The sequence below is a fragment of the Balaenoptera musculus genome, chromosome 16 (assembly GCF_009873245.2).
Source record: "Balaenoptera musculus isolate JJ_BM4_2016_0621 chromosome 16, mBalMus1.pri.v3, whole genome shotgun sequence".
In the NCBI taxonomy this organism is placed as follows: Eukaryota; Metazoa; Chordata; class Mammalia; order Artiodactyla; family Balaenopteridae; genus Balaenoptera; species Balaenoptera musculus.
In genome coordinates, this window is record NC_045800.1 from 27393646 (window position 1) to 27419457 (window position 25812).

Sequence of the window (25812 nt, forward strand, 5' to 3'; positions counted from 1 at the left end):
AGTATTCTACAGTGAGGGTTAAATATGAAACTGCCCTTGAGCAGATTTCCACATGAACTCCCCTTTTCTAAGTTGGGGACTTACTGAAAAATGCCTTATTACCTTTATAGTCCTATCCCCAGATGCAGAAACGATGTACTTGTCATCAAAGTCTACGACATTGACTGCAGCTCGGTGTCCAACAAGCACCCTCCTGAGGGTGATGTCAGTTGGGGAGGCCATATCCCACACCGCAATGGAACGGTCTTTGGAACAGGTCACCATCATGCCATTATTGAAACGCAAGTGCAGAACTGCTTCACAATGGTGAATCAATGTGTTTAGCATTTCACCTGTATTTACATCCCACACCCTGGAACAAACAACATTAAGGTTATCTTAGATTGAGGAGGAACTCATGCTACAATCTATTACAAGTATTGGACCACCTCACTCCCCACCCTTCCCACCCTATTCTCATAGTTAGTGTTACACCCTACTTTCCTTCTGCAGCTCTGAAGTTGAGCTGAGCTAAAGTGTACTGATGGACCATGGGGAAGTGGTAGACAGAGGGCTGGACTGGGAGAGTAGGAAGAGGAAGGGGATGGGATGCTGCCAATGTGAAACCTGGGCTAGTTTCAGGGGGCTGGAATTAGGTTGCAGTGACCATCACCAGAGAATTGGCCACAGACTTCAAGATTATCATAAACCTTCTAACATTCAATCTGATACATTTTAAACTGGGAATCTGATTAATAACTACAGCATTGGTGATCCCACAGACAGCCCTCAGGTCTTAGACTGACATAGGCCAAGAAGCTTCCCTAACAGACTGACTTAGTACTATGGATGTGAGTTTGATGACCCTGGACCTTAGTTTTCACCACATAGGTCAAGGCCTAAAATTATCTAGACTCTACATGTAAGGCCCCATTTCTGTGCTTTAAATGAGTGTAGGGATCAAGAACAGCCATCCCAATATCAATATGGGCTTCACAGCATAGTGTGAGACCCTTGGATAGCTTGAGAATTTTTTGTGCAGGTATATTTTACTTTGATCACTCTATTTTTGTATATTTACTTTGTTTTTTAGAACACATTTTATTTCTTTTTTCAGTTTAACCCTCTTTTAGAAAATCATGTTTTCCCTTGTCCTATAAATGATGTTAGCCTCTACAATCTTTCGGCTTCCTTGAGGCACTCCACAAGCACCAATAAATGTTAAATGTTGATAACTCTAAGAACAGAATTTGCTATGCCTTTAAGTCAAAAGACAAGAAACAGGAATGGCCTTTTCTATTCACAGAGGATAACTTGGAATGGTAAACATTTAACTTCAGAGAATCTAACAATGCAGTTAACTGCTTTTTTTCCTATTTTTTTAAAGTTACTTTTGATGCATTATGTTTGCTAAATCCTTTAGCTCAAGGCAAAATTCCTAACAGAGGTTTCTAGTCTAGTAGTGCTGCTAGTACCCAGAACTCAAGCTACACTGGACTCCAGCAGCATAATGGCTGTGTCATCAAATCACTAACGCCTCTGGAAATTGAAGGTCCCTCCCTGAGTGAAGCTTGCAATTAAAAACTGCAGGGACAGCAGGGGAGGGGTTGGCAAAGAGAGAGCTTTGCTCACCTGTACACATTTTAAAGGAGATAGGCATGCCTGTACTACAGTTATAACCACTAGAAAGGAAGGCTTCATTCCATTCATGTCATTCCCCTGTGAGGCGGTTTTTGTAAGAAATGCAAGGTTTACCAAGTTTCTATAAGAGATGATTCCCCCAAATCAAAATAGATTATGTAGTTTCTATTTTTTTGTAATTAAAAAAATTTTTTATTTTTAAATATTTATTTATTTATTTAGGCTGCGCCGGGTCTTAGTTGCGGCACGTGGGATCTAGTTCCCTGACCAGGGATCGAGCCGGGGCCCCCTGGATTGGCACTGCAAAGTCTTAACCACTGGACCACAAGGGAAGTCCCTGTAGTTTCTTCAATGTACAAAAATGTAAACTTACCGTAACCATTCCTAAATCAAGTTTTCTAGTTCTAGACTGACACAATGATGGGGAGAGCTGGTGGTTTATTCTTCTTTGGTTATGAAGTTTCATAACTGTGTTCAGCAGATGCATACAAAATTACTATCTAAGACAGAACAGAGTGAATCTGATATTTCAGAGTTCAAAAGATCATTTGAAATTTTCTACCTGACTGTGGAATCCGATGATCCAGTTATGATCACCCTCTCGTCATACTGGAGACACAGGACAGAACCTGTGTGGCCTGTGAGAATTCGCTTGCATTCCAATGTGCTTTTATCCCAGATCTAGGATGGCAAACAAGATCCTTTTGATCATCGTGATAATGGGGTGCTGCAGAGACTTGCTGGCTCTATTATGTGTTTGATTCCCCAAAAGAATCAAAGCCCGGAATAGTGTGGAATGCATTCTTTCCTATAGGTATAGCTAAGCACCTATATATATGTGGCTTCAGTACTAATGCAGACTTTATCCTTTTCATTAAGGAACAGCGGTAGCCTATAATTATGTGAAGGCCAAAAGAGTAATAGCCCATTCAGTGCACTTCAAGAAGAGAATTTAACCCTAGCCCTATCCATTTGCATGTGTTTCTGGAGGGAAGCAGGCATTTTTCCTTTAAGGAAATTTTGGCTTTTGGACTGGAAACAATCTAAAACTCTTACTTTCTGGAAATACTGCTTAGAGTTTATGCTTTAGATCGCTTTGTACTGTGGTCATCCTCACCCCTTCTGCTACTTTCCCATAACTGAAGAGACCTCACCTTGATTGTGTTGTCTCGAAGGCCGCTTACTATCTTCTGATCATCATACTGTAAACAATAAACTCCTTTGCTTGTTTCACTTCGGCAGTGGATTCTCTGTAAGCTATGTCTTCCGCATCTCCAATTAGATTCTATTGTCTAGGAAGAAGGAATGGTAAAGAAGCAATAATTAGGAAAGGACTAGAACTAAGCTCTTATCTGACTTTCATGGCAACCAATGACAAATGCTCAATGCTTTACTCTACTGGATATACAAAACTTAAGGCATTTTTTAAAAAAAGCCACTATTTAACGCTGTAAAGCATTTTTCCATGTGCAAAGTAATTAAAGATTTATTTCCTAGAACTCTCCTGTATATAACTCATTCAACTAAATAATAAACCAGCTAGAAAGAGACTGTTCACCAACAGAGGGCAAGCTATGAACCACATGAGGTTACCTACTCAGTGCTCATCTTCCATTTACGGTGGCCATTTCTACCAGTGAACTTCCACAGAGGCTCAATTCAGAAGATATTTGAATAATGGCTTATAAGTGCAACTTCAGCAGTTTCACTGCTGTTATCGTATTCTCTCTCTCATCTATTTATCTATCAGTAAACAATTTTTAAAAGCTTTAAATTTTTTTTGCCTGGGAATTTACTATATTTTACCTATCCTACTCACTTGTAAAGAAATTGATTTTTAACCCACACAATAAACCCTAATGGGTTTGCTGTAACAATGCTGTTACTGAAGAATGTTGATGATTCTCTAGTATTTGGCAAATACCCAAATATACATAGATTCTTACCTCAATATCTTGTATGATTTTAGGATAAAGTGCTCTATAAAAAGAGTTGGGAGGAGCAGTCCCATCAGGAGGTTTGTTTTTGAATAAATACTGTCCCCTAAAAAACAACAAATATTTCCAAATAAAAATCATAATATTATACATTTACAAGGAACTTCCTATTTCTTCAAAGTGTTTTCACAGTTACCATTCCATATAACCTCCATAACTAGCCTGGAGAGGTGTGAAGTTAAGCTCGATTTCAGGAGTCCATGTCAAGGAGGAACTTTCTGGGCTCAAAGGAACTCTGCCAACATTGATTTGCTTTTGGGTAAAACAGAACATCAGAGTGTCAGGCCTTCAGGAATATTATGTCAATAGACAAATGGAATGCATATAGTCAGAATTCATCTGCTGACTATCAGACCTCTGTATAGACAGATTCATTAGCCTTATCTTTTGAAAATTTTGTTAGTGATGATAACTACCACCTTTGAACTAGGCACATGCCCCAAAGACTTTTGTTTTCACTGAGTAAAAGCTGTGCCAGTGTCAGTGGGGTCTAGCATTGTGGGCAGCAGGAATGGCTCTGTCACAGAGATCACTTTTTCTAGTCTCCAGTTATATGGGGTAAGGTGTGTTGGCGGCTCAGGCACCCAGGCTGCTGGTGATCAGTGTAGCTATGCTGTAAAAGGAGCAATTTCGACAGAAAACAAAGGGATCACAGGAGTGTCCAGCAGCAAGTATGAAAGCAGATAAAAAAGAGAAATGCCTAGGGCTTCCCTGGTGGCACAGTGGTTAAGAATCTGCCTGCCAATGCAGCGGACACGGGTTCGAGCCCTGGTCTGGGAAGATCCCACATGCCGCAGAGCAACCAAGCCCGTGAGCCACAACTACCGAGCCTGCGCATCCGGAGCCTGTGCTCCGCAATGGGAGAGGCCGCGACAGTGAGAGGCCCGCGCACGGCGATGAAGAGTGGCCCCTACTCGCCGCAACTGGAGAAAGCCCTCGCACAGAAACGAAGACCCAACACAGCCAAAAATAAATAAATAAATAAATAAATAAATAAATAAATAAAAATTTAAAAAATAAAAATAAATAAATATATAAATAAAACAATTATTAAAAAAAAAAAGAAATGCCTAAGAGCACTGTGCTGTCCAGTCTAAGGCACAAAATTGACTTTCACAGGTGTGTTCCTGGCTATGTACATACATACATGGATTTTATTGCCTTTCCTTGAGTCCAGTGAGCAACATTTGTTAGCATCTCCTTCCTTATGACAGCACATCTCTGGAATACTCATATCCCAAGCTAGATCTTTGCTACAAAAAAAAATCAGTAAATGGCAATCACTTCCTGCTGGGTAAAAAATTTAATTCCTCATCCTGAAGTTAAGAACCCACCAAACACGGTGTGCAAGCTAGTAAACCCCACTATGGGTGTACTAACTGCTGTTCTCATTGGCACTGTGCCTTGCAAAGTGGAGATAGGCAGAAATGCCTCTGAGTGTAATCCTGGCACCAGAGAAATCATGTTTTCCACTCATCCACTGAAATCCAGTCATCCACTCCTCCCTCTGTAGCTCCATTACAAAATAATTAATTGTTCAGTGTCTCTAGGAGCACGTCTCCCCTGCCCTCTTCCTATTATACACCTTGAAAATTAGTTGAGAAAATTTCCTATTAGGAAGGTAGCTGGCTCTGACTTCTGTGTTGATACAAAAAGGGTAATCTGCAACAGAGAAGCTAAAATAATAGTTTTTTTTTTAAAAAGGGACTAATAGGAACAAGAAACATGATACATCAACATAAAGAAAAGGGCAAACAAGACACACTATGAAATAATTTGGGCTTGAAGATACACTTCTCTGAACAATATTATTCTATAAACACATTGCAGGCAAACAGATTTTGAATGAAGAAGTTCTAATCTGGTTAATAGGGAATTCCCTGGCAGTCCAGTGGTTAGGACCCGGCACTTCCACTGCTGGGGAACCGAGTTCAACCCCTGGTGGGGGAACTAAGATCACGCAAGCCGCACAGCTCAGCAAAAAAAAAAAAAAAAAAAATCTGGTCAATAATTACCATTTAATAGTTTCAACGTCAACATCCTTTAATGAGGTAAGAATCACTATATTCATTTGGCAGATGAGGAAATCAAATGTCAGGGAGGTTAAGCAAGGTCACACAGCTAGTGAGTAGACCTGGGATTTGAATCTAAGTCTGACTTCAGAGGCCACACTCTTAATTACTTTATATCTCTGGTGGGTTTTTTTGTTTGTTTTTTAAATTTTTATTTATTTATTTATTTTTGGCTGCATTGGGTCTTTGCTGCTGTGCGTGAGCTTTCTCTAGTTGCAGAGTGGGGGCTAACTCTTTGTTGTGGTGTGCGGGCTTCTCGTTGTGGTGGTTTCTCTAGTTGCAGAGCACAGGCTCTAGGCAAGCGGGCTTCAGTAGTTGTGGCGTGTGGGCTCAGTAGTTGTGGCTCGCGGGCTTAGCTGCTCCACAGCATTGGGATCTTCCCGGACCAGGGCTCGAACCTACGTCCCCTGCATTGGCAGGTGGATTCTCAACCACTGCGCCACCAGGGAAGCCCTAACTACTTTATTGTCTCTCAAGGCCCACCATTTCTCAGAGATTCCTGTCCTCCTTTTAATCTCTGGCAATCGTATACAGGCACCCCAGGATTTTCTTCATATGCAATGAAACTATACCCTAAGGAAAGAGAAATCATACAAACCTCTGATCTCATTTTCTACCTCACTGTATTTATCACACCTTGCTAAAGTATTTGAATTTCTTTGAATCAAAGGTGCTACAAAAAAGAGTGGCTAAGTGTTGAAAACTGGTTTCTCAGTCTATATTTATTTTGTAAGTCAAAACCTTTTACGATGGAAGCCCTTTGACAACAGGGGCCACTTCTATGTGAAACGCCTAGTACTTTTGAGAGTGTGAGGACATGATAAATGCTAAATATTAAATTCAGAATGTTATCATAAAATGTGATCTGCTGATTAAGAAAATGGACTTTTCCCAAGCGGTCTTCTATTATACTTTTAAGAGTCACCATTACTGAGCAGAGAGAATATTCAGTGTTATTCAAGAGAGAAAATAAGAGTTCATGTCCTAGGGGCAGACTGTCAAATTCATCTAGATATAAAATATAACAGTAGAGTGGAAATTAAAGCCAAAGCTTTTTTAGAAAACTGTATTTATTTATTTTTGGTTGGAAGAAATGGAAGAAACTTTCAAAGACAGTATTTGGGGAAAGGTAGTATAACAGACTTTATTGACAAAGGAGGCTTGGTTAAGACAACTTGCAAGAAAAAAATGAAAAAGTGATCATAGATTAATTTTTTTTTTTTAAGTGGGGAAGGACAACTAACACAGGAAGAAAGGCAACATGTAAAAATAAGCAGCCACAGAATGTGAGGGGGATACTGGAGGCGATCTTCATGGGGTGAACAAATATTTGAAATTTCATGGGTCTATATCAAGCTAAGATGATAAATATGGCCAAAGACAAAGGAATACAGTCAGAACTCTGAAGGATACTCAAAAGAGCAGGAATGGGTTTCTATGGTTGAAGAGATAGAGGGAAGAGTGATAACTGGTGCTGAATCCTGAATTATTTCTCAGCTATACCTTCACACACCCTTTTAAAAGGCCAAAAAGCCGTCTGTTCAATGATCTTACTTGGTTTTTTCTTCTGTATAACTAACATAATAGATCTTTAGTGCCAACCCTAAGCAAAACTGTGGAGCCTACATTTATCTTTGACATTTTCACACGTATGTGTCAAGATCTGTCCATCTACTTCTTGTTCTCCCTGCCTTCAAAAAAAGAGACTTTGTAAAGTCCCAAGGTGTGATAAAGGCTTATTGTCATTTACAGTCCAAATGGGAACAAAGTACATTTTAACAGGGAACAAAACCTTTATAGCTATGGGAATAAGTCTCTACAACTGAAATTTCAGGTCAGGACTTATTTGGAGGGGAGTTTCTTTTCATTTTTTTTTTTTTTCCCCTGAAGGGTGGAGGAATATTCCTAGCTGCCCTAAAATTTTCCCATGTAAGCAACTGCCTCCTCTATTTCTAAGGCTCATCCTGGCATGCTTAGCAAAATGATGGACTTTGAATGCCATACAACTATATACTTTTTTGCTTTTTTATACAATATAAAGAGTTTATTTCCAAATTATGAAATAAGTTATGAAAGATAAGATTTCTAGTTTTCTATATAGTGAAATAAGTGAGAATAAAGAAAACATATTTGGGGAGGAGAAATAATAACTTTCACTTATGCAATTTTTATATAGCCAAAAATTGCCTGGCATTTGCTTCCTAATTTAATTGAATTTGGGAGAAATTTTAAAGTCTTCCTAATAGCCAGAATGACAGAAATCTCTTGAAGCACTTGGTATAATATTTAGAGGTCATTATGTTTATTATGCTTTAATGAATTTCAAAGATGCAAAAAAAGAAAGGGAGCTGACTATATTTTTATGAAAATTGCTAAGAAAAGCTGATCCTCCATTCTTAACTGTTCTGTATCTCTTTATGATCCACGATAAACAATTCATAAAATTAATTGCTCAGGATATCACTGAGCATATATATGCCTGCTGGTGCATATCTACCAACTAAAACATTCAATATGTCACCTTTATTTTATTTATGAAACATTCACACCCAACTTTCTTATAGTGACATTATAGAGACATCCTCCGAGAGAAAATTATATATAGAAGACATCTTCCAGAAGTTCTAATGAAATGGTACCGTTACATTAAGAGAACAACAAAATTGGTGACTATCTCTTGGGCTGCTAACTATATAATGCCTTAAGGGATTCAGGATTAAGCAGTAAAATCTTGAGAAAATATAAGAGTCTTAAAAAGAAACAATGATTTATACTAAATTCCAATCTTCCCTCTTTCTGATGGCTTGAGTTCATATTCTAGTTGGGCATAAAAATAATTTTGATTACAAAGATGATAAAACACCACAGGCAAGGGCTGAAGGCAAGAAATCTGAAAAAGAAAATAATTATTTGTTCTGGATTATTTTAGGGGAAAGCTAGATCTGATGGCTTCTGTGTGATTCAAAGCCATCTACTTGCCTTATAAATTGCCCATCAGCCCTTTTTCAGGATACCAATCTCTGCCCAGAGAACAGAACGCTTCAAATAGAATGGCTGGCCAATTTTTTATGATTTTTTGCAAAGCAGTATTAACACATTATTATGTCACTTATGAGTGACTGGTCAGGAGAAAAACTGCCAAGTACACGAACAACTATTTAACATTTTTTGCTATAAAACCGCAAAATCACTGTATCAAAAGATAAGTGGTCTCATGGCTCCCAATAATACTGTATTCCAGAGACTAAAAGGCCAGGTCCTGAAGCTCTGTAATAGTAAGAACGTTAAAAGGCTCACCACCCTCTTCGTTCTGCCAGGCCTCTCCACAGAGAATCTGTCCTGACCATTCTCTCGATGAGCTTCTTCCATAACATGCCATCAGATGTCACTCGGTACCATTCCTTGCACACAAGTTCAGCAGCACATAGTGATTTGGCATCCAGGTATGACAGAATGTTCTCAGCGATGTGATCTAAACCCCGAGCTTTCGGTGGGGGGAGGAGGCAAAGAAAAAGAACATAGATAGTGGTGAATGATTTTTTACAAAAGGTCTTTTAAATCAGAACAGCATTTATTCTGCTATGAAGGCACATTACTGTCCCTAGTGTGGTCAGTTTCTTTTTCAAACAGACTGGGGTAAAATGAGTGTCAATAATTTTTCTATAAGGTTACAGAAATGAACAGTATTTTCCATCTTCCTTTAGATAAGGAAGTGAAAACTAACAACCAGCAAACCCCCCAAGATATTAAAAATAAAAACATTTCCAGGAAACAATTCACATCTATCTATATGGATTTTGGCACTAGGGGATGTTCTATGGATGGCATCTCAAACTCTGTGGTTCAGACACCCCACACCCCAATTCTCTATATTAGGTCCATTTCTCATTCTGTTTCTATTACTGCTGCAGTTCCTAAGCTGTTCAGTAAAAGAAATATCCTTTAAATGTACTGGGGGAGAGGCACTAAGTCAGAATGTTCTGGATTATAGAATTCTGGGCATGCAGAAAGGAGAGAAGAAGGAAATACAGATTGGTATAGAAACATCCCAAGAGGAATGACCGAGAGGTATGTTTAAGTTCAAGTATGAGTTTAATTTTAGATGTTTAAAAAATATAATTGAGAACAGTTGCTGCTATAAAGCCTAAATGACAGTTGGCCAAAAATGGAAAAAAAAAAAAAATCCCAGACCAATAGATAACTTAGAATTTCAGAGACTATTTTTGTAGGATATACAGAGAAAAACAGTGGAAGTAGATCTCGGACTGTGTTAACTGGGTGGGCTTCTCAATTACGATTCTCTACTACCCAAATCTGTACTGGGGCCTCAGAGGAACAAATCCTATAAAATAGGATATTCGCAGTAACTTTTGGCTGCTGTTCTAACTCACAAGTGAGACAAAAACATTCAAAGTTATTTCTCTTTACAGGTTACATATCAGAGGTTTGCTAAAGACTTAAATAGTGCAGAAAAGATTCCTTCATACTCTGATTCCCTTAGGCACAAACTTAACAAACAGGAGAGAGAATACCACATTTCATTTTGTGTCTTTCCCCTGAATCATACAAAGACACATTTGGATGCCATTAGCAAAAATCCAAATGTGCTTAAACACTATTTTAATTATAAAAATTGTATGGATGTCAGTCACATTTTTCAGCAGATTTGGAAAAGAAAGCATTAAATGGATCTTGTTTGGCTGGCATCACATGTTCATATTTAAGCACAAGCAGATGGAGGCATTCATCACCTAATTCTTATTAAAGAAACATGACTATAAGCCAATTAAAGATATAATAATTAGTTCGTCATACAAAATACAGTAATGGCACAATTTCTGCATCTTTATATTGAAACTTCCTACACCATCAGAAGTTCCCAAAATGCATTCCTGTTTTTAATGGCTGGCATGAAATTGCTCCTGATCTTTCACTCTGTCCCTATAATAAGTCTTTGGAAGTAATTTCACCTAACACTCCAAACAAACCCATTACATTAATGGATTACAGGCATTTTTTGAAGTAGTTTGGTTTACTAAATGCAGCCAGATGGTATAGGTTCATAAGTTAAAGTGGCCATAAAGCATTAGACTGATGATTTAGTGTCTTATAAAGTGGTCAGCAGATATACATCAGAGATTGGTATTAGGCAAAGGATACACAAGTCTAATCATCTCCTGTTCAATTCTTAGTGGTATATGCTTGAGATCGTAACATGTCTCAGTGACTGGGAAGAGCACAGTAATGAGGTACACACAGATTGTTCGCACAAAGAAAACTGTTTGCCTATGACTAAAATAAAATCCAATGAGTGAAGAAGGGGCAGAAATCTATTCTACTTAACAAAAGATATAGGAACAAACTCAGCTTGAAAATGGTTATCTCCAAGATATAAATAGGCATTTCTTTTATTTTAAAGGGCAATTTAAATTCCAATTTTGGAAAAACAAATTTTTAAAAAGATTTAATTGGCAAAGGTTAAGCAAAGTGGTAATACGCAGTTTGGGGGGGAAGGTATAAGTTGGTATATTTTTCTTAGAGGATAGTTTGGCATATGTATTAGAAGCCTTAAAAAATGTTCATAATTCATTAATATAGAAATCCCACTTCTGGTATTTTTTTCCCTAGGATGCCCAAAAGATGAATAAGAATGTCTACCACAGCACAGTTTATAATGGAAAAAACATTTTAAACTACCTAAATGTTCAATAAAGGGTTTAAATAATATGTGCTTCAATCACCATAAATAATAAATACTATAAAAAAATTATTTTTTAAAAGAACCAACACTTAGAAAAACACATTAAGAGAATACAGTAAGAAAAAAATGTTACAAACACTTATGAGGGAAATATACACACCTAGGAAAAATATTAATAGCATATTAGTAGTTCTCTCTGAATGGTAGGGTTCTGGTAAATTTTATTTTTATATTTTAAACTTTTTTGAATTTTCTAAATTTCCCATAAGTGCTATAATCAGCAAACAACTGAAAAAAAAATAAAAACAAAATAAGCTATTTTAGAGATTCACTTACCTTTGTACTATTTTTCTTTTAAAATAAGCTATTAACACAGGTGAGAAACTTGTATTTTCCTGAGACAGCATTTCCCCCAAATACCGATGCCTACATAGTATCCTAGATCACCATCAAGCATTCAGTGAAACAACCACAGCACTCTCCAAAGTATTTTAAGTGTGTGTGTGTATATGTGTGTCTGTGTATGTACAAATATATATATACATTTAAAAAAATATATAGTTTATAATAGCTATTTAGTTCCTGAGCAGTGAGATTGTTAACCCTGGCATTTACATATTTAATATCACAACAAGGCTCCTGAGATACCATTCTTTCTAAAATATTCAATTAAAAATGTTTCTTATTCATTCCTATAATGTAAATATTCTGTTGATAAATTCCCATAGAAATCCAAATTCAAATACATTAGTTAATATACCTTAAAACTAAGACACATCTCAAACCAGACAACACCTCAGAAAAGATTCTATTTAAACCTACGTGTGAGTAAAAATAGGGTGAATAGAGACAGGGAGAAGAGAGGGGAAAGAGGAGTCTCTATTATTTATAGAGTTTGATTTTTTGTATTTATATCCCAAGAAGGTATAATTAAAATACTCAGTTTGTAAAAATCAAGCCAACAAAGATTTTTTAAAATAGAGAGATATAGAGCTGTAGATTTAGTATGATTATCATTGTAACATATCTTCCAGGCAAATTAATGGCTCACAAACATCTGTAGACATACCTGGCAGAGCAGTTATGAAATCCCTCTGCAACATAGGTTTAAGATACGAGTTTATGTGCCCATGTTGGTAATGACACATTTGGGATATAAGATGTTCCACAAATTCCACTTGATCGGACTCTGACCACTGCTCAAAATATTTGACACACAGTTCCTTTTCCTTCTCATAGCTTGCCGAGAGTTTCCGTTGCTTGGGCACAATCATACTGGAAGTGCCATTGGCAAGTTTTGTCTGTAGAAGAGGTGGATTGAAAGAAACATATAAGTAATGAAAATAAGGGAAATTATATAATTTTCCAGTCTGGCATGCTATGTTATGTATGTCTATATGATGGAGCTCACTCTGTTACTCTATTAGTAATTGGATGTTTGCAAACAGCAGTTACATGGAAAAAGCCACAGAAATACCACAGCAAGTTGGTAAATCAGCAATACTGCTGGATGACAAGGTATCCATTTCCAAAAGTTCGTAGGAAAGCATTATTTGGAGATATATAGATGAAAACCCATGAAAGCATGTTATTACTAGCAAGCAAAAAAGCTAATTTGCTTTTTCTTGTATACACCAGTTACTAGGCATTTATACAATTACTTACTCACAACTTATTTTTTAATAGTCAAGTAAGAAATCCTCCATGCAAAGAAAAGCCAATGAATAATTTGAGACCCTGGTACCTTTGGAGATAAAGCTTAAATAACATCAATGCTCAGTATACCCTTTTCCTCCCCCCAACCCCCCCAAAATCCTATCTCTGCTGTCATCAAAATTATATGCCATAAAGTCTTCTATATTAATTGGTTCATTCAATAAATATTAATTGAGCATCTATAATGTGCCAAACACTGTCCTAGGTGCTAGGAATACAGGATTGAACAAAAATAATACAGTCTCTACCATCAGTAACTTACATTGTAGTAGGTACAGCAAGCTAAAAACATTACCATACAAACAGAAACTATAATGTAGATAGTATTTTGAAGAAAAATAAAGCAGGATAAAGGGATAGAAAAATTAATATATGCTATTGTGACGGGCAAAAATCTAAGATGGTCCCCCAAGAAATTCTTGACCCCTGGTGTACAAGCATCTCTCTCAGTTATTCAAACAAACATGTAGGTACTGCCGTGACTTAATTAAGGGCCCAAATCAGGACCTTAAGATAGGGAGATTAGTCCAGTGGGTGTGACCTAATGACATGAGCCCTTTAAAAGCAGAGAGTTTTCTCCAATTGGTTGCAGAAGAGAAGGGGATCACCTGACTAGGAATTTGGTCATCCTTAGGAGCTGAGAACAGCTCCCAGCAGACAGCCAGTAAGGAAATGGGGACCTCAATCCTACAAAGGCAAGGAGCTGAATTTGCCAACAACAACAACAACAATGAGCTGAGAAGATTTTTCCCCAGATGAGAAATCAGCCCAGCCAACACCTTGATTTCAGCCTTGGGATAGTCTGAGCAGAGGACCCAGTCATGCTATATCAGACTTCCGACCTAGACAACAGTGAGCTAATGAATGGGTGTTATTTTAACTTGCTAAGTTTGTAGTAATTTGTTATGTAGCAATTAAAAAAAATAAACAACCTAACAATTATTTAAGTCTAAGGGGTCAGAGATAGTTTCCCTAAAGATATGACATTTGAACTGACACATGAAGGAAATGAGGGGACTAGACATTTTGTTACATGGGGGAAGAATGGTCTAGGCAATGGGCATTTTGAGAGCAAAGGTCCTGGGTGGTAGTCTAAATGGCATGTTCAAGGAACAACAGGAGGGCCCAGCGTGGCTAGAACCAAGTGAGCAAAGCAAGAAGAAATACAGTTGAAGAAGTAGTCCAAGCCAGATGATCCGGGTCATTTGGGCGGTAGTAGCTATCTCCAAAGATGGCCCCAAACAATTCCATCCCTCCCTGAACATGAATTCTGTTCCTCCTATCAAGAAGTAGTTTGTCCTAGCCTTTGAATCTGGCCTTTGACTAACAGAATGTGGAGAAAGTGACATTCTGGGACTTCTGAGTCCAGGTAACTTCTGCCTACTCCACCTTAGAACCTTGAGCCACCATGTAAGAAATTCAGAGTACCCTGCTGGAGAGGGAAGTCTGGAGGATGAGAAGCTATGCAGAGAGAGGTCACATGGAGAAGCACATAGCCTGAGCATGACAATCTGAGACCTTATAAAGGATCACTGCTATGTGGAGAATAGGCTGCAGGGGACATGAATGGAAATTAGGAGACTAATTAACAGATTACTTCACAGTAGTCCATGGAAGAGAAAACAATCTTTTGGACTAGTAAGGTAGCTACAGACGTGGTGAGAAATAATTGGGATTCAACATACACTTTGAAGGCAGAGCTAACTGAATTAGCTGATAGGCTGAATATGGGGTATGAGGGGAAAAAAGGAGACAAGGACCATACTCAAGTTTGAAGCTGGGGAACACTAGGGTAAGATTCAGAAATTAACTGAAATTTTTGCTACTCTAAAAGTTGATTTTCTTTAGAGGATAACCACAACGTGGTAGGTACAACTAGGTACTTGTACTTTTTTTTTTTTGGCTGCATCAGGTCTTAGTTGCGGCACGCAGGATCTTTCGTTGCGGCATACGGGCTTCTCTCCAGTTGTGGCACGTGGGTTTCTCTCTAGTTGTGGCACGCGGGCTCAGTAGTGGCAGCGTGTGAGCTTAGTTGCCCCGTGGCATGTGGGATATTAGTTCCCCAACCAGGGATTGAACCCGCGTCCCCTGCTTTGTACTTTTCAAAGTAACTTGATGGATCTTTGGCATATTTGACAGAGGCAAACCCAGTGTGGCAAGGAGACTCATGCTACTGTGGAGTTCATACCTGCCTAGACATATTGAATGTGCCATAAAACTGTATCAAATTTGGATAATCAACTTCTGCTATTAAAGGCACAGACTTGCCTTAATTTCTAAAGTTTAACTCCTACCTGTAGGCCTCTTTACAAATGATTCCAGATACACAGCTGAAAGTATACTTCCAAGAATGGTATTAGCCATTCTCCTTTTTTTTTTTTAATTTAAAAAAATTTTTTTATTTATTTTTGGCTGCGTTGGGTCTTCACTGTTGCGCACGGGCTTTTCTCTAGTTGCGGCAAGTGGGGGCTACTCTTTGTTGTGGTGCACCGGCTTCTCATTGTGGTGGCTTCTCTTGTTGTGGAACACAGGCTCTAGGTGCAAGGGCTTCAGTAGTTGTGGCACGCGGGCTCAGTAGCTGTGGCTTGTGGGCTCTAGAGCACAGGCTCAGTAGTTGCGGTGCATGGGCTTAGTTGCTCCACGGCATGTGGGATCTTCCCGGACCAGGGATTGAACCATTGTCCCCTGCATTGGCGCACTGGCAGGCAGATTCTTAACCATTGCACCACCAGGGAAGTCCCAAGCCCTTCTATTTACATAGAAGGAGCGGACACCATAAACAGCAAGCCTTGGTGTACACACAGTTGTATGTTTTTCAGCATAAATGCCAGAGTTGTCTATAAGACCAAAAATGATTAATAAGAACCTTGTTGGACATGGGCCTTGGGGGACTTCTGGGCTGTTTTATGTAGGTTATTTGTTTGTATCTCAGAAAATGAAAACTTGTGAAATATGGAGTAAGATTTTGAGAGCTAATAAATAGGTGGGTTTACAAGCTTGACCAAATGCCACTTCTGATCCCAACATCCAAAACCTCTCACTCCATCACCTTTTATATATTTGTCTTTTATCTTTTAAAAGGTGGAAACGGACTGGAGTTGGATGCCACCAGAGTATTGTATTCTGGCTAAAGACCAGAAACGCCAGTAACAAAAAACAATAATCAGCAAAGTAATGAAATTATTCTGTTTATACTTTAAATGAACCAGATGTTTCTATAAAAATGGGATCAGCGGCTATCAGACCATTAACAGATAAAAATGCCTAAGGATTTCACATATTGATTAGCCCACCACAGGAGCTAAAGTTCAGTCAAGACTTTGCCATACTTTCAATGATCCAATCATAAATGGGACCTAAAACACTGCCTATTAGAAATGAAGTATAACCTGAGAGTTCATGTGTTTGCCAACTGTCTGCTGGTACTACATTCTAGTCACCACCCCTCAAAACAGAGTATTTCCTTGTAGGTAGAAAGACATACACCTCAGATCCATCATCACTTTAAATGAGTACTCTTAATCACTACACCATACCGCATTATTTTAAGAGCGTTGGCCCTAGAGTAGAAAGACCTGGTTTTAAATTTTAACTCCTCAATTTAGCAGCTGTGTGACATGGAACAAATAACTTGATTTTTTTTTTGAGTCTCTGTTCCCCTTGTCTGTAAAATGGGGCTAATTATAGAATCTATTCCATTGGGTGTTTGTGAAGATCAAATAAAATAATCTAAGAAAAGCCATGCTTAATTAGCTCACCACCTGGCACACAGTAAAGTGCTCAGTAAATCAACAGTCAATGAATTTATGACACTGCTGGAGCTAGGCCTTCTCTCTCTTTTTGAAAATATATCCTTCTTTCTTATTATGTAATATATTTTTTCTATTTTAATTTTCATTGAAGTATAATATACGTAAAAGTACATAATCTTAAGTGTACAGCTTGATGAATTTCCACAAGGTAAACATACTATGTAACTAGCACCCAGGTGAAGAAACAGATTATCACAAGCCTCACAAGCCCTGCCTTGTGCTCCCTTTTTCAAGTCACTAGCACCCCTAAGGGTAACCACTATACTCATTTCACTTTTTCTTTTAACATCTTTATTGGAGTATAATTACTTTACAGTGAGTGGTATGTTAGTTTCTGCTTTATAACAAAGTGAATCAGCTATACATATACATATATCCCCATATCTCCTCCCTCTTGCGACTCCCTCCCACTCTCCCTATCTCACCCCTCTAGGTGGTCACAAAGAACCAAGCTGATCTCCCTGTGCTATGCGGCTGCTTCCCACTAGCTATCTATTTTACATTTGGTAGTATATATAAGTCCATGCCACTCTCTCACTTCGTCCCAGCTTACCCTTCCCCTTCCCCGTGTCCCCAAGTCCATTCTCTACGTCTGCGTCTTTATTCCTGTCCTGCCCCTAGGTTCTTCAGAACCTTTTTTTTTTTTTTTAGATTCCACATATATGTGTTAGCATACGGTATTTCTTTTTCTCTTTCTGACTTACTTCACTCTGTATGACAGACTCTAGGTCCATCCACCTCATTACAAATAACTCAATTTCATTTCTTTTTATGGCTGAGTAATAGTCCACTGCATATATGTGTCACATCTTCTTTATCCATTCATCTGTTGAAGGACACTTAGGTTGCTTCCATGTCCTGGCTACTGTAAATAGAGCTGCAATGAACATTGTGGAACATGACTCTTTTTGAATTATGGTTTTCTCAGGGTATATGCCCAGTACTGGGATTGCTGGGTCATATGGCAGTTCTATTTTTAGTTTTTTAAGGAACCTCCATACTGTTCTCCATAGTGGCTGTATCAATTTACATTCCCACCAACAGTGCAAGAGGGTTCCCTTTTCTCCACACCCTCTCCAGCATTTATTGTTTGTAGATTTTTTGATGATGGCCATTCTGACTGGTGTGAGGTGATACCTCATTGTAGTTTTGATTTGCATTTCTCTAATGATTAGTGATGTTGAGCATTCTTTCATGTGTTTTTTGGCAATCTGTATATCTTCTTTGGAGAAATGTCTATTTAGGTCTTCTGCCCATTTTTGGATTGGGTTGTTTGTTTTTTTGATACTGAGCTGCATGAGCTGCTTGTAAATTTTGGAGATTAATCCTCTGTCAGTTGCTTCATTTGCAAATATTTTCTCCCATTCTGAGGGTTGTCTTTTCATCTTGTTTATGGTTTCCTTTGCTGTGCAAAAAGCTTTTAAGTTTCATTAGGTCCCATTTGTTTATTTTTGTTTCTATTTCCATTTCTCTAGGAGGTGGGTCAAAAAGGATCTTGCTGTGATTTATGCCATAGAGTGTTCTGCCTATGTTTTCCTCTAAGAGTTTTATAGAGTCTGGCCTTAGATTTAGGTCTTTAATCCATTTTGAGTTTATTTTTGTGTATGGTGTTAGGAAGTGTTCTAATTTCATTCTTTTATATGTAGCTGTCCAGTTTTCCCAGCACCACTTATTAAAGAGGCTGTCTTTTCTCCATTGTATATTCTTGCCTCCTTTATCAAAAATAAGGTGACCATATGTGCGTAGGTTTATCTCTGGGCTTTCTATCCTGTTCCATTGATCTATATTTCTGTTTTTGTGCCAGTACCATACTGTCTTTGTGCCAGTACCATAGCTTTGTAGTATAGTCTGAAGTCCAGGAGCCTGATTCCTCCAAGTCTGCTTTTCTTTCTCAAGATTGCTTTGGCTATTCGGGGTCTTTTGTGTTTCCATACAGATTGTGAGATTTTTTTGTTCTAGTTCTGTGAAAAATGCCATTGGTAGTTTGATAGGGATTGCATTGAATCTGTAGATTGCTTTGGGTAGTACATTTTCACAATGTTGATTCTTCCAATCCAAGAACATGGTATATCTCTCCATCTGTTTGTATCATCTTTAATTTCTTTCATCAGTGTCTTATAGTTTTCTGCATACAGGTCTTTTGTCTCCTTAGGTAGGGTTATTCCTAGGTATTTTATTCATTTTGTAGCAATGGTGAATGGGATTGTTTCCTTAATTTCTCTTCCAGATTCTTCATCATTAGTGTATAGGAATGCAAGAGATTTCTGTGCATTAATTTTGTATCCTGCTACTTTACCAAATTCATTGATTAGCTCTAGTAGTTTTCTGGTAGCATCTTTAGGATTCTCTATGTATAGTATCATGTCATCTGCAAACAGTGACAGCTTTACTTCTTCTTTTCCAATTTGGATTCTTTTTATTTCTTTTCCTTCTCTGATTGCTGTGGCTAAAACTTCCAAAACTATGTTGAATAACAGTGGTGAGAGTGGACAACCTTGTCTTGTTCCTGATCTTAGAAGAAATGGTTTCAGTTTTTCACCATTGAGAATGATGTTGTCTGTGGGTTTGTCATACATGGCCTTTATTATGTTGAGGTAAGTTCCCTCTATGCCCACTTTCTGGAGAGTTTTTTATCATAAATGGGTGTTGAATTTTGTCAAAAGCTTTTTCTGCATCTATTGTGATGATCATATGGTTTTTCTCCTTCAGTTTGTTAATATGGTTTATCACATTGATTGATATGTGTATATTGAAGAATCCTTGCATTCCTGAGATAAACCTCACTTGATCACGGTGTATGATCCTTTAAATGTGCTGTTGGATTCTCTTTGCTAGTATTTTGTTGAGGATTTTTGCATCTATGTTCGTCAGTGATATTGGCCTGTAGTTTTCTTTCTTTGTGAAATGTTTGTCTGGTTTTGGTATCAGGGTGATGGTGGCCTCGTAGAATGAGTTTGGGAGTGTTCCTCCCTCTGCTATATTTTGGAAGAGTTTGAGAAGGATAGGTGTTAGCTCTTCTCTAAATGTTTGATAGAATTCGCCTGTGACGCCATCTGGTCCTGGGCTTTTGTTTGTTGGAAGATTTTTAATCACAGTCTCAATTTCAGTGCTTGTGATTGGTCTGTTTATATTTTCTATTTCTTCCTGGTTCAGTGTCAGAAGGTTGTGCTTTTCTAAGAATTTGTCCATTTCTTCCAGGTTGTCCATTTTATTGGCATATAGCTGCTTGTAGTAATCTCTCATGATCCTTTGTATTTCTACAGTGTCAGTTGTTACTTCTCCTTTTTCATTTCTAATTCTATTGATTTGAGTCTTCTCCCTTTTTTTCTTGATGAATCTGGCTAATGGTTTATCAATTCTGTTTATCTTCTCAAAGAACCAGCTTTTAGTTTTATTGATATTTGCTATTGTTCCCTTCATTTCTTTTTCATCTATTTCTGATCTGATCTTTATGATTTCTTTCCTTCTGCTAACTTGGGTTTTTTTTTGTTCTTTTTTCTCTAATTGCTTTAGGTGTAAGGTTAGGTTGTTTATTTGAGATGTTTCTTGCTTCTTGAGGTAGGTTTGTATTGCTATAAACTTCCCTCTTAGAACTGCTTTTGCTGCATCCCATAGGTTTTGGGCCATCGTGTTTTCATTGTCATTTGTTTCTAGGCATTTTTTGATTTCCTCTTTGATTTCTTCAGTGATCTCTTGATTATTTAGTAGTGTATTGTTTAGCCTCCATGTGTTTGTATCTTTTACAGATTTTCTCCTGTAATTGATATCTAGTCTCATAGCACTGAGGTCAGAAAAGATACTTGATACGATTTCAATTTTCTTAAATTTACCAAGGCTTGATTTGTAACCCAAGATATGATCTATCCTGGAGAATGTTCCATGAGCACTTGAGAAGAAAGTGTAATCTGTTGTTTTTGGATGGAATGTGCTATAAATATCAATTAAGTCCATCTTGTTTAATGTATCATTTAAAGCTTGTGTTTCCTTATTTATTTTCATTTTGGATGATCTGTCCATTGGTGAAAGTGGGGTGTTAAAGTCCCCTACTATGACTGTGTTACTGTCGATTTCCCCTTTTATGGCTGTTAGCATTTGCCTTATGTATTGAGGTGCTCCTATGTTGGATGCATAAATAATTACAATTGTTATATCTTTTTCTTGGATTGATCCCTTGATCATTATGTAGTGTCCTTCTTTGTCTCCTGTAATAGTCTTTATTTTAAAGTCTATTTTGTCTGATATGAGAATTGTTACTCCATCTTTCTTTTGATTTCCATTTGCATGGAATATCTTTTTCCATCCCCTCACTTTCAGTCTGTATGTGTCCCTAGGTCTGAAGTGGGTCTCTTGTAGACAGCATATATACGGGTCTTGTTTCTGTATCCATTCAGCCAGTCTATGTCTTTTGGTTGGAGCATTTAATCCATTTACATTTAAGGTAGTTATCGACATGTATGTTCCTATTACTATTTTTCTTAATTGTTTTGGGTTTGTTATTGTAGGTCTTTTCCTTCTCTTGTGTTTCCTGCCTAGAGAAGTTCCTTTAGCATTTGTTGTAAAGCTGGTTTGGTGGTGCTGAATTCTCTTAGCTTTTGCTTGTCTGTACAGATTTTAATTTCTCCGTCGAATCTGAATGAGAGCCTTGCTGGGTAGAGAAATCTTCATTGTAGGTTTTCCCTTTCATCACTTTAAATATGTCCTGCCACTCCCTTCTGGCTTGCACAGTTTCTGCTGAAAGATCATCTGTTAACCTTATGGGGATTCCCTTGTATGTTATTTCTTGTTTTTCCCTTGCTGCTTTTAATATTTTTTCTTTGTATTTAATTTTTGATAATTTGATTAATATGTGTCTTGGCATGTTTCTCCTTGGATTTATCCTGTGTGGGACTCTCTGTGCTTCCTGGACTTGATTATTTCCTTTCCCATATTAGGGAAGTTTTCAACTATAATCTCTTCAAATATTTTCTCATTCCCTTTCTTTTTCTCTTCTTCTTCTGGGACCCCTATAATTCGAATGTTGGTGCATTTAATGTTGTCCCAGAGGTCTCTGAGACTGTCCTCAGTTCTTTTCATTCTTTTTTCTTTATTCTGCTCTGCGGTAGTTATTTGCACTATTTTATCTTCCAGGTCACTTATCCGTTCTTCTGCTTCAGTTATTCTGCTATTGATTCCTTCCAGATAATTTTTAATTTCATTTATTGTGTTGTTCATCATTGTTTGTTTGTTCTTTAGTTCTTCTAGGCCCTTGTTAAACGTTTCTTGTATTTTCTCCATTCTATTTCCAAGATTTTGGATCATCTTTACTATCATTACTCTGAATTCTTTTTCAGGTAGACTGCCTATTTCCTCTGTATTTGTTTGGTCTGGTGGGTTTTTACCTTGCTCCTTCATCTGCTGTGTGTTTCTCTGTCTTCTCTTTTTGCTTAACTTACTGTGTTTGGGGTCTCCTTTTCGCTGGCTGCAGGTTTGTAGTTCCCGTTGTTTTTGGTGTCAGCCCCCAGTGGCTAAGGTTGGTTCAGTGGGTTGTGTAGGCTTCCTGGTGGAGGGGACTAGTGCCTCTGTTCTGGTGGATGAGGCTGGATCTTGTCTTTCTGGTGGGCAGGACCGCCTCTGGTGGTGTGTTTTGGGGTGTCTGTGACCTTATTATGATTTTAGGCAGCCTCTCTGCTAATGGGTGGGGTTGTGTTCCCGTCTTGCTAGTTGTTTGGCATAGGGTGTCCAGCACTGTAGCTTGCTGGTCATTGAGCGGAGCTGGGTCTTCGCGTTGAGATGGAGATCTCTGGGAGAGCTTTCGCCGTTTGATATTACATGGAGCCAGGAGGTCTCTGGTGGACCAATGTCCTGAACTCGGCTCTCCCAACTCAGAGGCACAGGCCTGACACCTGGCTGGAGCACCAAGACCCTGTCAGCCATACGGCTCAGAAGAAAAGGGAGAAAAAAAGAAAGAAAGAAGAAAATAAAATAAAGTAAAATAAAATAAAGTTATTAAAATAAAAAATAAAAAAATTATTAAAAATAAAAAGTATAAGAAAAAAAGAAAGAAAGAAGAGAGCAACCAAACCAAAAAACAAATCCACCAATAGTAACCAGCACTAAAAACTGTACTAAAAAAACCCAAACAAACAAACAAACAAAAATAACGGACAGACAGAACCCTAGGACAAATGGTAAAAGCAAAGCTATACAGACAAAATCACACAAAGAAGCATACACATACACACTCACAAAAAGAGAAAAAGGAAGAAAAAAATATACATCTTTTGGGAAGTCTGAGGTCTTCCGCCAGGGTTCAGTAGGTGTTCTGTAGGAGTTGTTCCACATGTAGATGTATTTCTAATGTATTTGTGGGGAGGAAGGTGATCTCTACGTCTTACTCCTCTGCCATCTTGAAGGTCTCTTCATTTCATTTTTTAAAATATGTATTTTTTAAAAAACTGCCTATACAATTTACAGTAGCATTAAAAAAATGTAATACTTAGGAATAAGTTTAACAACGTATGTGTAACACCTGAAAACTACAAAACATTGCTGAGGGAAAACTTAAAATACTTAAATAAATGGAGAAATATATGTTCACAAATTAGACTCAATATTGTTAAGAGGTTCATTCTTTCCAGTTGATCTATAAAGTCAATGCAATATCAATCAAAATTCTAACAGGCAAACTGACAAGCTGATTCTAAAATTTAGACAGAAGTGCAAAAGACCTAAACTTTAGCCGAGACAATCTTGAAAAATAAAAACAAAGATGGACTCACACTACTAAATTTCCAGACTTACACAATAAAGTAATAGTAATCGGGCTTCCCTGGTGGTGCAGTGGTTAGGAATCTGCCTACCAATGCAGGGGACACGGGTTTGAGCCCTGGGCCGGGAAGCTCCCACATGCCTCGGAGCAACCAAGCCCGTGCGCCACAACTACTGAGCCTGCGCTCTACAGCCCGCGAGTTACAATGACTGAGCCTGTGTTCTGCAGCAAGAGAGGCCACGGCAATGAGAGGCCTGCGCATCGCAGTGAAGAGTAGCCCCTGCTCACCGCAACTAGAGAAAGCCCGTGCGCAGCAACGAAGACCCAACACAGATAAAAATAAACAAATAAATAAATTTATTAAAAAATAAAAGAATCACACCCTTAAACTACAGCATGTGGTAACTTGATGGATGGAACTCTGTAGTATAGTCTATAAAAAAAAAAGTAATAGTAATCAAGATAGCATGGCTCTGGTGTAAGGACAAACATGTAGATCAATGGAACAGAACAGCGAATTCACAAACAATTTCACATATATAGCCAGCTGATTTTTGAGAAAGGTGCAAGATAATTCAATAGGTAAAGAATAGTGTTTTTCAACAAATGATGCTGAAATAACTGGGTATCCATATAGAAAAAATGAACCTTGTTCTCTAGTTTAGATCTTATTAAAAAATTAGGGGCTTCCTTGGTGGCGCAGTGGTTAAGAATCCGCCTGCCAATGCAGGGGACACGGGTTCGAGCCCTGCTCCGGGAAGATCCCACATGCCGCGTAGCAACTAAGCCTGTGCGCCACAATTACTGGGCCTGCGCTCTAGAGCCTGTGAGTCACAACTACTGAGCCCGTGCACCTAGAGCCCTGCTCCGCAACAAGAGAAGCCACCGCAATGAGAAGCCCGCGCACCGCAACGAAGAGTAGCTCCCACTCGATGCAACTAGAGAAAGCCCGTGCGCAGCAACGAGGACCCAACACAGCCAATAAATAAATAAATTAATTAATTAAATAAATCTTAAAAAAAAAAGTTAACATAAGTGGATTCTGGACTTATATATAGGAGCTGAACTTCTAGGAGAAAACAGAAAATCTTGGTGTTATTGGGATAGGCAAACATTTCATAGATAAGGCATAAAAGCCTTATCTAGAGAGATGCAAATGATATTTAAGAATTCTGTTTGGCCTTAAGAAGGCAAAAAAGGCAAAAAAGAACAAACATATATTTTTTAAAAACTCTTAGAACTCCGTAAGAAAACAAGTAACCCTATTTTGTTTTGTTTTGTTTTTTGAAAGGGCAAAAGACCTGAACAGACACTTCACAAAAAAGGATCCATATACGGGATGACCAATAAACACATGAAAAGATGTTCAATATCATGAGTCACTTGGGAAATGCAAGTTAAAATCACGAGACACGACTACACAGTTATTAGAATGGCTAAAATTAAAAAGACTGACCATACCAAGTACTGGCAACAATGATGAGCAACTGGGTCTTTCATACATTGCTGGCAGTAATGTTTAATAGCACAACCATTTTACAAAACAGGTTGACAGTTTCTTATGAAGTTATATATCTATTTACCATATGACCCAGGAAATTCACTCCTAGGTGTTTATCCCTTCCCAAATGAAAAAAAAAAATTTCCACACAAAAACTTGTACATGAATGTTCATAGTTGCTTCCTAATAGTCTCAAACTGAAAGAATCCCAATGCCCATCAAGAATTTAACTGATAAACAAATTGTGACATATCTGTACAAAGGAATAGTACTCAGCAATAAAAGAACGAACTACAGATACACAAAATGACAAGGATGAATCTCAAAAACATGCTGAATGAAAGAAGCCAGGCACAAAGAGAGTATATACTTTATGATTCTACTTATATGAAACTCTAGGAATAACAAACCTAATTTATAATGATAAAAACAGAACAGTGGTTGCCTGGGTCTGGATGTGGGGATAGGATTGACTGGGTAAGGGCACCAGTGAAGTTTTGGGGGTAATGAAAATGTTCTATAGGTTGACTGTTACACAGGTATATACATTTGCCAAAATTCATCGAACTGGATACTTAAAATGGGTGTATTTTATTGTATGTAAATTATACCTTAATAAATAGATTTTAAGAACTTCTAAGGATA

At 38.0% G+C, this 25812-nt stretch overlaps 1 protein-coding gene across 11 annotated transcripts in view; it reads right to left on the minus strand.

Moving 5' to 3' along the window:
• BTRC (beta-transducin repeat containing E3 ubiquitin protein ligase) overlaps positions 1-25812 on the minus strand; it is a 185549-nt gene that overhangs the window by 16511 nt on the left and 143226 nt on the right. For all 11 annotated transcript variants that reach the window (XM_036829033.1, XM_036829029.1, XM_036829035.1 and 8 more), the window contains 6 exons: positions 12460-12691; positions 8987-9173; positions 3567-3663; positions 2775-2912; positions 2183-2301; positions 103-352 (listed from right to left, as the gene is read on the minus strand). In XM_036829033.1, coding sequence (XP_036684928.1) covers positions 103-352; positions 2183-2301; positions 2775-2912; positions 3567-3663; positions 8987-9173; positions 12460-12691 — 1023 coding nt within the window. The remainder of the gene's footprint in view (positions 1-102; positions 353-2182; positions 2302-2774; positions 2913-3566; positions 3664-8986; positions 9174-12459; positions 12692-25812) is intronic.